This window comes from Diadema setosum, chromosome 14 (genome assembly GCF_964275005.1).
Source record: "Diadema setosum chromosome 14, eeDiaSeto1, whole genome shotgun sequence".
NCBI classification, from domain to species: Eukaryota; Metazoa; Echinodermata; class Echinoidea; order Diadematoida; family Diadematidae; genus Diadema; species Diadema setosum.
This window is the reverse complement of record NC_092698.1, coordinates 29,024,350-29,037,538: the sequence shown is the minus strand read 5'-3', so window position 1 is coordinate 29,037,538 and position 13,189 is coordinate 29,024,350. Positions and strand designations below refer to the sequence as shown.

Genomic DNA, 13,189 nt, shown 5'->3' with positions numbered 1-13,189 from the left:
CGCATTTCATAAGTGCGTTAAAAGTGGTGGGATGTTGGCACATATGACAACAGAGTAATTTGTCATAGGTTTATGATGATGATATGAATCGGCTGCAGCGATTAGACACGATTCAAATATGGGCATGGTTCATACAGAAAGGAGGTGTCATCATTCCAGAATAAAATGGCTTCTATCAAACATAAGACCCTATCTGCTAAACTTACATTGGTATAGCAGTGAAGTCTTAGGAGATCACAAACAAGCAAGCATCAGGACAAAAACAAAGATCACATGCTTACAGCTTACAAGAAATCTTCCGCTTGCGAGGACCAAATGACCCATGTATTCAGTCTATGGGGCACTGAATGACATATATTTTTTTACAAGAGCAAAATCCCTCTTTATGTCTGCCTTTCAGTTTCAACAAAATTCCATCCGCATGAGGTTTTCTAGAATATGAATGGCATCTATGAAAATAATGTTTGATCATGAGGCTGACTTTGACTCTGGCAAATGAAAATGTCAAGTTTCTATTTTAGGAGTGTGTTTACAAATATCTTCCTGATACCTTCACAAAAATAAATGAGGATACACACAAAATAGACCACTCATTAACTTTCTTCATGGAGGCTGTAAAACTTTACTGGCGGGACAAAAAAAAAAAAAAAAAAAAGCTCAGTGAGTCACTTTCCATGTTGTATAGCAATGAAAGCAGTTTCAAACACACTGGATAGAACTTTGGGAGAAGACAAATAATTATGATGAAGGAAACTGAGCAATTTTGGCATCCAAAACCCTTTTCATACCCGTATAGGAGTGATTATTGGCAATCTTGGGGGGTAGGTATATTTTCCTTCTATATGATCATGCAATATTTATGTCATAAGTAAGATGTTTACACATTTTTTTTTAGCAAGTACGGGATCATTCAAAGCCCCCACTGAAAACATATACATGTTTATTGGGGCAAAACACTTGGCATAATGAAGAGAAGTTGTGCTTTTTCCTCAAGTTATACAGGACACATGTCCCAGGTAAACATACACACACATATTACAAGTTATTGTGCAGTCTCACATATAGCGATAGAATACGATGTTTTGTTTTGCAGTCAAAGTATTCTAGAACCTCAATTCAAACTTTCTCTCTACAAGTATGACTCGTCCACCATACCATGACATGACCTTCGCAGCCACACATTTGATCTACACTGTGTATGGTTGTAACCCATGCAGTCGAGTCATATGATAAGAGAAAACATACCTACTTGGATATCTGAACATGGCACTAAATAAAAACTGTGCACTTTCTAAATACCATATACTCTATCATTTTGTGGGGAGAAAAAAAAAGGATAGCACCATCTAAATGGCAGTGAAATTATTCGACTGATGTCGTGTGTGTGTGTGTGTGTGTTTTTTTTTTGTGTATTTTTGTGTGTGTGTGTGTGTGTGCGTGCATGCGTGTGGGTAGGTTTGTGTTTTGTCGTGTTATTTTTTGCTATCATTACATTGTTCTGCCAATGGCACTGCACTTTTATCCCCTAGATGCTCGCATTATATTGCCAAAGAACGAGCAGTATTGCAGGATATCTATGAGTGAGACACAACATACTTGAATTACCTGTGTGAGTGCATCATGAACTACTTTTGACATCACACACAGAAAAGAAGTATTTGAGGTGGCTTTTTTTGTTGCATGTCTGCACAAGAACCATAAGCTGGGCAGCTGTGAAAATTTGGCTCCATGGCAACCTTATTTGAAACAATTTTCACTGCTTCTTTCAAATACTTTGTAATTGCAAATATGTCTACATTACTGTCGTATGATACCGGTATATAAAGTCTTCAGATTGCAAGTTTTGTCAACTTTCCAACACACTGTAATTGACACTCAATTTTTAAGAGTGGGGGGAATGATCGTCTAGTGGTTTGTGTGATGTACTTTTTGCAAAGGAAAGTCCACGGTTCAAGACCTGACATGGCACATGTCCTTGAGAGAGACACTCCCATCCACAATGAGGGAGACCAACTAAAATGCTCACACGGAAGTGGAGTGAGTTTAGTGTGGGTGACTGTTGGATTCCAGTGACCACAGGACAGTACTAATCACGTAGAGCACTTTAACACATCCTGATGAGGTGCTTAAAATGCAATAAAAAACATAACTACAAATCTACATGATTAGAACTTATCTGAATCTTACCAACCAAATAGGTTACGAAGTACATGTGCTAAGTTTAATTCAAACTGCCTTCCGGGTGAGAAATGCCAGCAAAAGAAGGCTCTTTGAATCTACCCGTATTCTGCACTAATTTCGAGTCACAGTAGCCTCAGAAAGATATGGTACACAAATTCAACATTGTGACTATGGACTCTTTGCAAAGAAACATATATGTGCTGGACAGGTGGTAATTTCAGGCAGGAATGGGCCTGCGTCTTTTGAAGAACACCCCACACTTTCATGCGACATACATTTGGAAATTAAGTTTACAGCATTGGTCACTGTATGCCAGCAAATGAAGATGCACACCTCTTTGTTGTAAGAGCAGCAACCCTGAATATACATCACTGCTTATGATTTTGTGGTACAGACATTATATATATTGCAGCTAACATCATTTAAATAATTCTGATAATGTCTGACAAGTAGTAAAACATTGTCAATCTTCTGATCTATGTTGATGAACATTTTTGTTGTTGTTGTTGTTGTTGTTTTTTCTGGCAGATGGTTAACAGCTTAAGATTTAGAATAGTAATTTCCTACTGATATGTCTTCTGAAAGATACACACATATTGATGTGTTATTTCCCATAGTTCTCACTACACTTTAAGTCTCTCACTACTCAAAGCATTTCAGTTCCTTTTCACATTCTGAGAATGTTTGGGTCATCATCGGGACACAATACATTAAAGGTAGTAGTCTCATTCTCAATAGCCAGGACAACAATCCACACACCTAAATCCATGATAAGTGGATTGCTGGATGGCTTTTAAATATCACTAAACCTTACCCAAAGGGTAACATGGGACAGGGTTTACTTTTACATTCATGCCCATGTACTGTGTCAAATAAAACTTGGGCTTCACATGATGATCTCACACCTATATTCTCCAAAGAAAGTGTGAACTTCCAGTCATTCCAACCCATCGCAAGATTTTATGTGTGGGACACTGTCAGCTGCATCAAAATCATACATGAGAATTTTCGTTTTGTTTTGTTTTATTTTTTGTAAACAAAAAATGGTGAAAAAATGGTTTGGGGATAAAGTGCATACATGACAGGCACAACAGTTAAAGAGTTATGTATCATTCAGATAATAGAGTACCTAAATGATGATGTCACAGTCTTTTGTTATAGCTTGGGTTGGAACCGGTGCGAGCATCGTTAGCAGCAATAGTGTTCACAGACAAAACCATGTGAGTTTTTTTTAAACCAGTTTCCAAGGTGATGAAAGGCTTTGACATCACACTTTGGTACTCTACAAAGAAGTATTCAAGGGAGCATTCATGTGCACTGGTTTTAGCCTACAAATCGTTTTTCAACTTTTTTTCACAACATGCAAATTTAGTTAGTATTTTATCTACAGCAACTGCAGCACTGATTATAAGCCTGTTTTTATATTACATGTATTATCATCACGGTAGAAGAGCATGGAAATAGACAACAAAATGGTATATCACCAGGAATTGGTAATTGTGTCTTTACGTCCATGACATCATAAAAAGAATGGGGAATATTCTATGTTATCGCATAAACACACTCATTTGTTATCGTGCTGTACGCTTGATCTGGGGAATCATGTTCACCAGGCATTCCAGAATATTTTTTTCAGAGCATCACACACATTTCTGAGTTTCAATCTTCCAAACTCAGAACATCAGAGTTGACCCACAAAGGTCCACAGAATAAAGTCTTTATTCCTGTCACTTTGTCTTCTTATCAAAATAATAACAAAACAAGTCCAACATCATACAACATGTCTTACAGTGATTCCTGCACTGGACACTTCCCTGCGAAACACCTAAGCTGGCTGGACTCTTGCTGAACATGATGAAACAAACCTTCAAACCATACCTAGCCTCTTGAGGAGCTACATCTGAGCCATTACTTATGGGCTGCATGCAGGCCAAGAGTTACCCACCCTGGACACTTCCTAGGGAACAAGTTAAGCTGGCTCAGAACTTGCTGAACATGACACAACAAACCTTCAAACCATACCTACAGCTGTAGCCTCTTGCGCAACTACATCGGAGCCGTCTATTCAGCGGCTGCATGCAGTCCAAGAACCACCCACCCTGGCTTACTCTGCCACTCTCTCTTCCCAATAAGGGAATACCCCTTGCACCAGCAGCAGAGAGTGTATCTCAACCTCCTACTGTACCTGAAAAAGGTAATTACTTCTTAAGCTTCCCTTCAAAGAATACTATGTATACTTGCATATCCTGCAACTGGTCTTTCAGCAAAACCTGACATTCACAACATAATTTGCTTGTTAATGATGTGCTTACTGAGGTAATCCTCCAACGCTTTAGCTCATAGCTTGCTGAAGTGGCCATTTGCACCACTAACAATAACGCATCTCCAAGACAACATTCATACGCCTAGAACGGGAAGAGTTAAGGACATCTCTTTCCTTGTGTCTTCTCTTCTTTCTACACCTTCATCCACCTCATCTCTCACTATCTCTCTCTTTCTCTCTCTCTCTTTCTCCTGCAAGCTTCTTGGAAGAATATCACTGTCTCATGGAAGCAAGTAACTTGTTACCAACTTCAAACATAACTTTTGGAACGGCCTGCTCTCTGCAGACATCTTTTGTCAGTCTACAACATCGTATTGCAGAGTTGCAGCAGAAGCAGCAGGCACAGAACCACTGCTTGCCTGCGACTGAGATGAGGGAGGGCGCTGTTTACTCTTCTTGCGGTGGGTCAGCTTGGTTGGCTTTTTCCGTTTCTTGGATGCTTGGCCATCGTTGGAATCTAGCACAGAACATGGCACAATATGTAGATATATTTCTTTTTTTATGGTAAGAAAAGCGGGGAACAGAGTTGACAAAAACACAATTCTGGAATTTGAGTCTTCAGCAGATTTAGATAAAGATGTGAACTTAGATGTACACAGCTGTGCTTTAATTGACAGTTGTAACAGTTACCCAAGGTCATTCCATCAACACTGGCATCACAGGTAAGAAACAGCTTTTGTTTATCAGTTTATTCTATTGATAATCCCTTTGACAGACGCACTAAGCTGTTCACATCCAATATGAATCCTCTTCTTATGCACACATTATTAAGAAACAACTTTTCCAGATGGTCTATCTAGATCTGATCACAGAACTTGTCTCTTAGTACACCCACTGATCTGGTTGGGTATGGCTCTTACTTGTGGTGGATGTGGACTCCGCTGGCGATGGGTTGCTGATGGCATCCCACTGCTGCAGTCTGTTTAACCTTTCTCTCAGGGCCTGGCCATCTCCATCCTCGTACGTGTCAATGTCAATCTCGTCTGTTTCCAGGACCCCCGTTCTGTGGTGGGTGGCAAGAGAAGATGAGGGGAATGGGCAACATTACTCTTCAACTTCACATCCAGACATCCATGGTTTTCCATCAATCATCAATCAAAAAGCGAGCGACTGCAAATGCTGATTACAGTTCCAATAGTTGTGAAGAGTAAACATTTATCACAAGACCTTTGTCACTCTGCTCATGAAGTCTTGGAACCCACCTACTCACAACCCACCTATGACATTTTTGTGAATTGCCACTGGCATTCAATGCATATAGTGTAGACAAGAACTTTTGTGTGCATTTTAATTTCGCAAATCTTGGCTCTCGCGAAATTACAATGAACGCAAACATTCCTCGTTTTACAGTACTCTAACTTCTTTCAAAATCATTTTCCTTTGAAAGAGACGCAGCAAAATCTAATTCAGGGGATATTAAAGGAAACTGATGGGGAAGGGGAGAGGCAGATAGGAAGCTCACATTTGGGGAGCTGACATGTGGACTTAGTCTTTACCTCTTGGGGAGCACATTCTCTTGCCAGTATCTTGCTTAATCATCAGCCAGCTTTCAAAGGGTCACCCAACCATACCCACAGCCCAAGATGACAGAATATGGATCTTCTTAAAATTAAAATGAGGTTGCTGCTTTAATAAGGAAAGTTTTGGCACTTATTTACCACATTTTTTTTTACTAGACACACTGGCCCCTCTTAGAATTCCCATCCCTGCCACATAACATCTCCCCGTTTTCTTCAAATATTGCCAATGGGGGGGATAAATCAAATCACAATCGTATCTTATCAATCAGTACAACCCATTCTTGGTTACACACATTAAACTAGGAGAACAATAAACTTGCACAATGAAAATGTTTTGTTCTGTTTTGGGGAGTGGGATGCATCAATGTGTATTCTTTGGTCCAATCCCACACGACTGGCATCTGTGAGTTGAATGGCAATTGAGAAAGCAGCTATCAAATTAAGATACCCCCAAGCCTTCTTCCATAGTCTAGCTCACCCATCGCCTTTATGCCTCAGTCTCTCTTCAGTCTCCAGACCAAGAAGAAATCTTCTGACGTTTTGTCTCTGTTCATCGGTGTGCTGTGGACATCTCAAGGTTCTGGCCAGGAAAGACATACACAAACACAGTTAAAACAAGGACTTGGAAATTTGTATATAAGATAATCCTGGGGTTCTGTGAATGAGGATGGCACAAAACAGTGTCATCGTTAAAAATGAAATCAATGACAGGGTATGCAATGACTCTGGATTTATGCAGGGCGATACCAAAACAGGGTCAAAAGAAGAAATGTAAAAGACATCATAACACATGACACAGAAAGGATTCATAAAAGGGGACACAAAACAGATCCAAATTATAAAGAACATAACAGACAATGGACTAAACAACATAAGGTTTCTTGGAAGCAATACATTAAACAAGAAAATTCTAGGGGCTCATAATGAGAACTCAATACTAAAATTTAATCATGTGCCTATGCTTCAGAGAATATTGTTCATCACTTTTTCCACCATCTTGTTCAATCAATATGATGTCCCTTTCTTAAAAGGTTACATTACCAGTATGTTTAATTACCTTCTCTATTCTGTGATGCTATAAATATTTATATCACCAATAAATTCATGCAAATACTTATAGGATCATGAGTACCTGGTAGTAAATATGACATCATGCAGACCTGGCATGAGTGTCAATATCAATCAGATTATCATTTGGTTCTCCTATACTGCTATACAAGGGAAGAAATGTCTTGGTTTCCTAGCAGTGAAATACATGATTCTATTGAAGATAAATCAGATTATTGCAAATTCCTTGGAGCTGGTCACAAAAGAGTTGACTTTCATGGCATACACAGCCACAACAGCCACTAACCCTTCCGGCTGCCAAATCCAGCCAAAAGTTTTGATGCAATTAAAGCTCAAAAGAGAAATAAACACAGAGAGAGGAAAATTCGGGGAGAAAAGGGAGTCTCTCCTTACTTTGTGCACATTTTCTTGGTATGTTCTGATATGACGCCGCATGTTGACATCAGTACCCGCTTCCTATCTTCCAGAGACATGGCCTGGGCAAGTGTAAACAGAGATGATAGTGATTAATATGTGTAACAATAATTTGTTCAAACTAACAATACAGAGATATAATATGACATATGAATACCTAAAAGAGGTATCCATAATTTGCAGTGCAAAGGTGATCATCAATAAATGAACATTAAGTTTTGCAAATATAAAGAGATTCCTGCCACAATATAACTGTATAAATATAAATGCTCCATGATACAACCATGTGATTTTGAGTGTGTATCAAAAGGCCCGCCTACAGTGAGTGTGCACTTATTTGCCTCAGAGCACTGAGACTTTATGTTCAAAAATAATAATAATGATAACAAAATAAAATATTGGCAGCTGCACCATCTATTCTCTTGTTCTCATATGACAAAATTGAACAAAGATAAAATGTTTTCAGTTTCCTTTCCTCCTTTTGGCCCAAAATTGAACGGAAACAATGTGTATAGGTTTCACTCACCTTAAATACTGCAACACTGCTTTCTGAGTTGACACTACCCACAGCCAATTCAGCCATATCTAAATGGAGTTAAATTGTTAGCGACATTATGACTACTCACTCCAATATGACAGTTAACTAAGTTTATCATCAGTGCTTCACTCTGTAAGTTGATCGCAACATCGAGAGTAACGGGTGCGTAACTAACCGTAGCTCATTATTGCAGGATTTGACTACACACAAATACATATCATCTTGTTTTCATATGATGTATATTGTGCATTTTACGCGGAAGGGCCATAACACTTAACTCATTCTTATATAATTCCACCCAACATTAAAGTGGTGAATAGTTAACAAAGTGCTTTCAATATTTATTCTCTCTACATTTGTTGTACTCTCTACATATGCTGTATCTAGATGGAAAGAAAATGCACCCATATGAGAAAACTGAAATAAGATTAGTAAATAAAACTAGTAGATATATGTATGAATATTCTGGCAGTCACACAAAATAGTGTCACGATAACACCAATCTAAACTTGCCATTATCCAGGCTACACAAAATATCATTTACTGTTTTTTTTTTGTTTTTTTTTGTATTTGATGTTGCTCACATAGAACTCTAAACCTTGCTGTACTTAGCACAGACTATTAAAGATGTGGTTTCTTATGGATAAGGTACATGTAATTTTCAACCACAAGGACTAACTTTAATATGAAAGTAAGAAATTGAGCACAGGGGTGAAGGTTGAGGCGCGAGTTTTCTCTCATTTGTAGAGGGAGACAAATTGAAGAAACCTCACACCTCAAGGAATGGACTTCCTTTGACTTTGACGATAGTGAGAGAAAATAATGCTATCAATAATCATTATCTTTTGCACAGGTATGAGAAAATATGATAGCAGTGATAACTGAGTAGTCGATATCTGTTGTTAGACAAACTGCACACACAGATGGTATATCTTACCGCCCTTCAACTTGGACTTGCTTCTCCTTGGCGAGTTGTTTCCCAGTTTCTCCTTTCTTGTACGTTTTGAACCTGAGACACATAAACCAAAAACATAAGACAAACAGTGCCAGATTTCACATCTCCACATCAATGTTCATATCACTAAAAGTATAGTTAACACGCAAATAGTTGCAAGTTAATTAAGCCTACCTATCATGGTAACATGGGTGTTTAATATTTCTTGTAGGAACCTGTCAAACCTATGAGCCTAGTGAAGATTTTAAGGCAGGGATGTCAACTTTGAAAACAGCACTGCAGTATTCTGAGGCCTGAAAAAAAAAAATCATAATTTTTGGTGGAAAACAGTTTTTCTTACCTTTCTTGTCACATCAAGCTGAAATTATTTATGTTGAGATTTGCTACCAAAATGAGTGTTGACAGTATGTTATTTCCTTACATGAGAAAAGCAAAAAAAAAAAAAAAAAAGCTGGCTTATATCTCTGAGAAGCTATATCTTTTGGATGAAAATGAATAAAAAATACCTGTGTTCACAAAATGTAGATTGTGAGACAGGCACCATGGTTCATGTAATGATGCTAAAGTTTCAATGTATACACTTTTTTAGAATGCATATTCAATCTCAAGATGAGCATATATCATCCATGTATTCTTTTTTTTTTTTTTTTTGCTTCCTTTGCATTAAGTTTTGTTATGATATTCCACTTCTTTCAAACATGACTTACCTGGCTTGATTTCATTGTTTTCATTAAAAACAAAATAAAAATCTGTTTGAAGATGAATGCTCTAGTAGCTAACATCCATTTTGAGTGCTAACTACAGAACCAATAAACATTACCTTCTGGCACACACCAAGCCGATGGTCAGGCAGACTGCACTGACCTTAATCTGGCCAACTTACCTTTGACCGTGTAGGGCCAGTCAACATCTCTGTCATCGTCCTCATCACTGTCAAGCTTTGCTGTGTTTGCTATTGCTATCCTGCAAAGTTCAACCAGTGGAATGAGATAATAAATCATGAAAAAATCTGACCTTCTGTTAAGGTCACTATAAATATTCATTCTTCCATGTCAAATGAGATTGCAAGAGATGCTTCCCAATAATCTGTATAACCTCAGACGACATTGCCTCTGCTAGTTTTCTGATAATTCTTATTCCTTACACTGCCATGTTCACGAAGTAGCACAGTTATTGGCATGCTATCTCGTTGATCAGCAACAGGGCCATTTGCCTCAGTGCACTCTCCTCACCCATCTGTAGAAATATCCTGAATGAAACTGAACAGGGATCAATCACATTTAAGCAACCTATTGAGTTCTAAACTTAATCCTACCATATCAGTACATCACAATAGTCTTTGAGTGGGACTATTGCATTGTTTAAATACACCTATTTGGATTTGTACTTTATGACACTGTGGCCAAGATAGGGGAGGGTTGATCAAACTGAATGCCTGTAATATAGCCTGGCAAGTTCTGAACAAGAAAACAGAGATATAAAGGGTTATTCCACACTTTGTCCTGTAACATGGGAGCTCCTTGTTATATACATGTTGCTTTTACCGTTTGCTTGCCAGTCTGCTGCTGTTTCTTCCCATTCCCATACACTTCTCAAGGTGTGGGGCGAATCTGCTGGCTGCCAGATTCCGGTGACAGTTTGGACAGACACACTCTAGATGCTTCTTGATCAGGGGCTGTCCAAAGACATCAAGTCCAGGTTGATCCACAATCTCATACTCCTGAAAGAAAAAGAAAAAAAGTAATCATGTAGGGAGATGATAGGAGGGCAAAGGGGGGGGGGGGGGGGGGATAGGAGACAGGGTTTGGAAGAGTTCAGGGAGAACTCTCTTTAATGCAGCAACAAACAAACAAATCTGGTGACGTAGTATAAGAAGTTCAAGGAAATTAACAGACTGAAGAAGCTTCTGAATAAATGAGGAGAAATTAATGAATGCAGTGCAAATATATGAAACAAAACCTGCATTCATTTGGATAATATAACTAGATAAATGTTCAGATTTACAAGAGCTCCAGAGAAGACAGACATTATAATACTGTACCTGCTGTGCCTCTTCAGTCATGTCATCCATGATCATTAGCCCGAGCTTCACTGAACGATGAACGTCGAAGCATAGTCCTAGTGTCATTTCATCAATCAGCTCAGTCCAGAGTTCCTCTGCCAGTTCCTGCTCCTACAGTTTAAGAGTAGCAGTGGAAGCAAAGTTTGTACAACACTTTCCGCTCTTCACATACAATAGGGTCAATAGGGATACTACTAGCTGCATCATGGTTTATAGGCTATTGCACTTTTTCCTTTCTGATATTAAGTGTAGGACCTAGATCTATGACAGTATGAGTAACACTTGTTGATAGACAGCACAATCATGAGCGTGTCTTTCTTGTTCTTTCTAAATAAGAGCTACATAAATCAGGGCTTTTGCCAACTGAATGAACAGCACCAAGAGTAAGACCAAGCAAGATGCTGCACGGTCTATATAAACTAGCTTAGATTATGGCATAGCCATGTAGATAGGGTCTAGCCATGCCATGCCATGGCATTGGCATTCATATATGGTTGGACCTACTACTAATCGACCGCCTAATGTTTATTTGCTTGATAAGAATATTTAACACTGCAATTCACGTAAAAACTTGACCTACGTGATTGAGAAAATCCAGCTCTATCAAATGCCGTTGTTCCCTTTTCGATTCGAAGTTTCAGTGCAAAAATATCGCCGACGAACTTGCGTGGCCTCGCGTTATTAGGATCGACCGCTGTTTTTGCATTGACAATGCACGCAAACCGAGTTGTATTGAACACCGTGTTGTACGAAGCTTTTTAGAAGCCTTTTAGAAACTTCCATAGACATTAGTCATTACATTGTGCTGTCATTACGATTCGGTGAAAATATTCATTCGAAATTTTGTCCTCGATTAAAATCATTAATGAACAGTGAATTATCGCGTTTTCCCACACCATCCTCATCTACATTCAAAGCCAATCCATTTTTATGTGCTTTGCGCGCAGAGAAGTGCGTACTAAGTGTTCAGTGCGCGAATTATACGCGGTCGGTTTCAATAAGGGTGGTCGATATGTAGTAGGGCTACCATACAAATAATAATGTGCGCATTATTTGACAAAACACATAAAGCTATACGTGGGACTACGCAGAAGATCGCCTTCGAGGTTTAGAACTGAATCATTCATAGTCTACCTCTTCATCGGGTTCGTATTGCCCAGTATCTGCAAAAGTCAGCAACCGAGGTTCCATGCTCCCTTGTGTTCGAAATCACTCGAAGTAATTGTTTTCTTGGTCTGGTGGTCAGCGCCCTTAAAGCTAATGAGAATTAAGCTGACGTCGTCGCTGTATTTCCGTGCACTGTATGACGGCTAGGCTGCCGGCCGTTAGCACATTTAGCTATTACACACAGCTGGATGGTGTACTGTATCTCTCAATGGTATCTCCAGCAAAAGCACTGCACAATAGCATGGGGCACAGCAGGTTGCGCAGGTACTAGGTCGCCCTTATTCGAACACTGCGACAGGACGGATGCCTCCTGCATACGGGGAAGACTTAGTTTCAATGCCTCGCCTCCCCAGCGCCGGTCATATTTTTTTTTTTTCCACACATTCTGGCAACCAAACACAACCGAAAACAAAGCTTTTCATAAAAAATATTGACATCTAACATACGCTATACCGTACCCAACATCACATAATAGGCCTATAGTCTGTGGTATCGGCACTCCCTCTCCCATACATCGACATTGTTTTCAACAATCTTTTCAAAAATCGTTAAAAAAAATCTAGATACAAAATGCTACATGTTACCTTTAGGATTGTTCTGCATCCACGCCGGTTTGATGGGATTTTTTATCAGGCATCTTGACGTCATGTGTAGGTTTACTGACATTAATTTTGGCAGTCAGATCATTTACTTGATGCCTTTTGTTTTTCTTCAGAAGTCTAGAAGCAGCATGAAGCTGCAGAAGTGTACGATATAGCACTATAACAACCACAGTTTATAATTATTGTTTGTTTGTTTGTTTGTTTTGTTTTGTTTTTGTTCTTGTTTTTGTGTTTTGTTTATCGTGCAGCTGCCTTTCAAGTTCGCCATTCAGGAATGAAATGTTTCGTGCTCAACCGGCGCCATTATGATGAAATTTATGTATACAATTCTGTAAAATATTTATATGAATCTGTTGGAA

General features: G+C 38.9%; 1 protein-coding gene across 1 annotated transcript; it reads right to left on the bottom strand.

Annotated features, from left to right (window-relative positions):
• Positions 1–2,702: 2,702 nt before the first annotated feature.
• On the bottom strand, positions 2,703–12,350 carry LOC140237617 (ataxin-7-like protein 3). Its single transcript, XM_072317546.1, has 10 exons — positions 12,196–12,350; positions 11,041–11,172; positions 10,544–10,719; positions 9,883–9,962; positions 8,982–9,053; positions 8,033–8,091; positions 7,486–7,568; positions 6,503–6,604; positions 5,365–5,507; positions 2,703–4,961 (listed from the first exon to the last, which is right to left on the bottom strand). The coding sequence occupies exons 1-10, from the start codon at positions 12,250–12,252 to the stop codon at positions 4,801–4,803; spliced, it is 1,065 nt and encodes a 354-aa protein (XP_072173647.1). The 5' UTR covers positions 12,253–12,350; the 3' UTR covers positions 2,703–4,800.
• Positions 12,351–13,189: the final 839 nt, after the last annotated feature.

Excerpts from the sequence above, each read along its gene's own strand:
- LOC140237617 (XM_072317546.1), bottom strand. The coding sequence starts at position 12,252 with ATGGAACCTCGGTTGCTGACTTTTGCAGATACTGGGCAATACGAACCC. Across the intron at positions 11,173-12,195 it reads AATACGAACCCGATGAAGAG|GAGCAGGAACTGGCAGAGGA; the intron begins GTAGACTATGAA and ends CTTAAACTGTAG. Across the intron at positions 4,962-5,364 it reads GGAGTCCACATCCACCACAA|ATTCCAACGATGGCCAAGCA; the intron begins GTAAGAGCCATA and ends GTTCTGTGCTAG.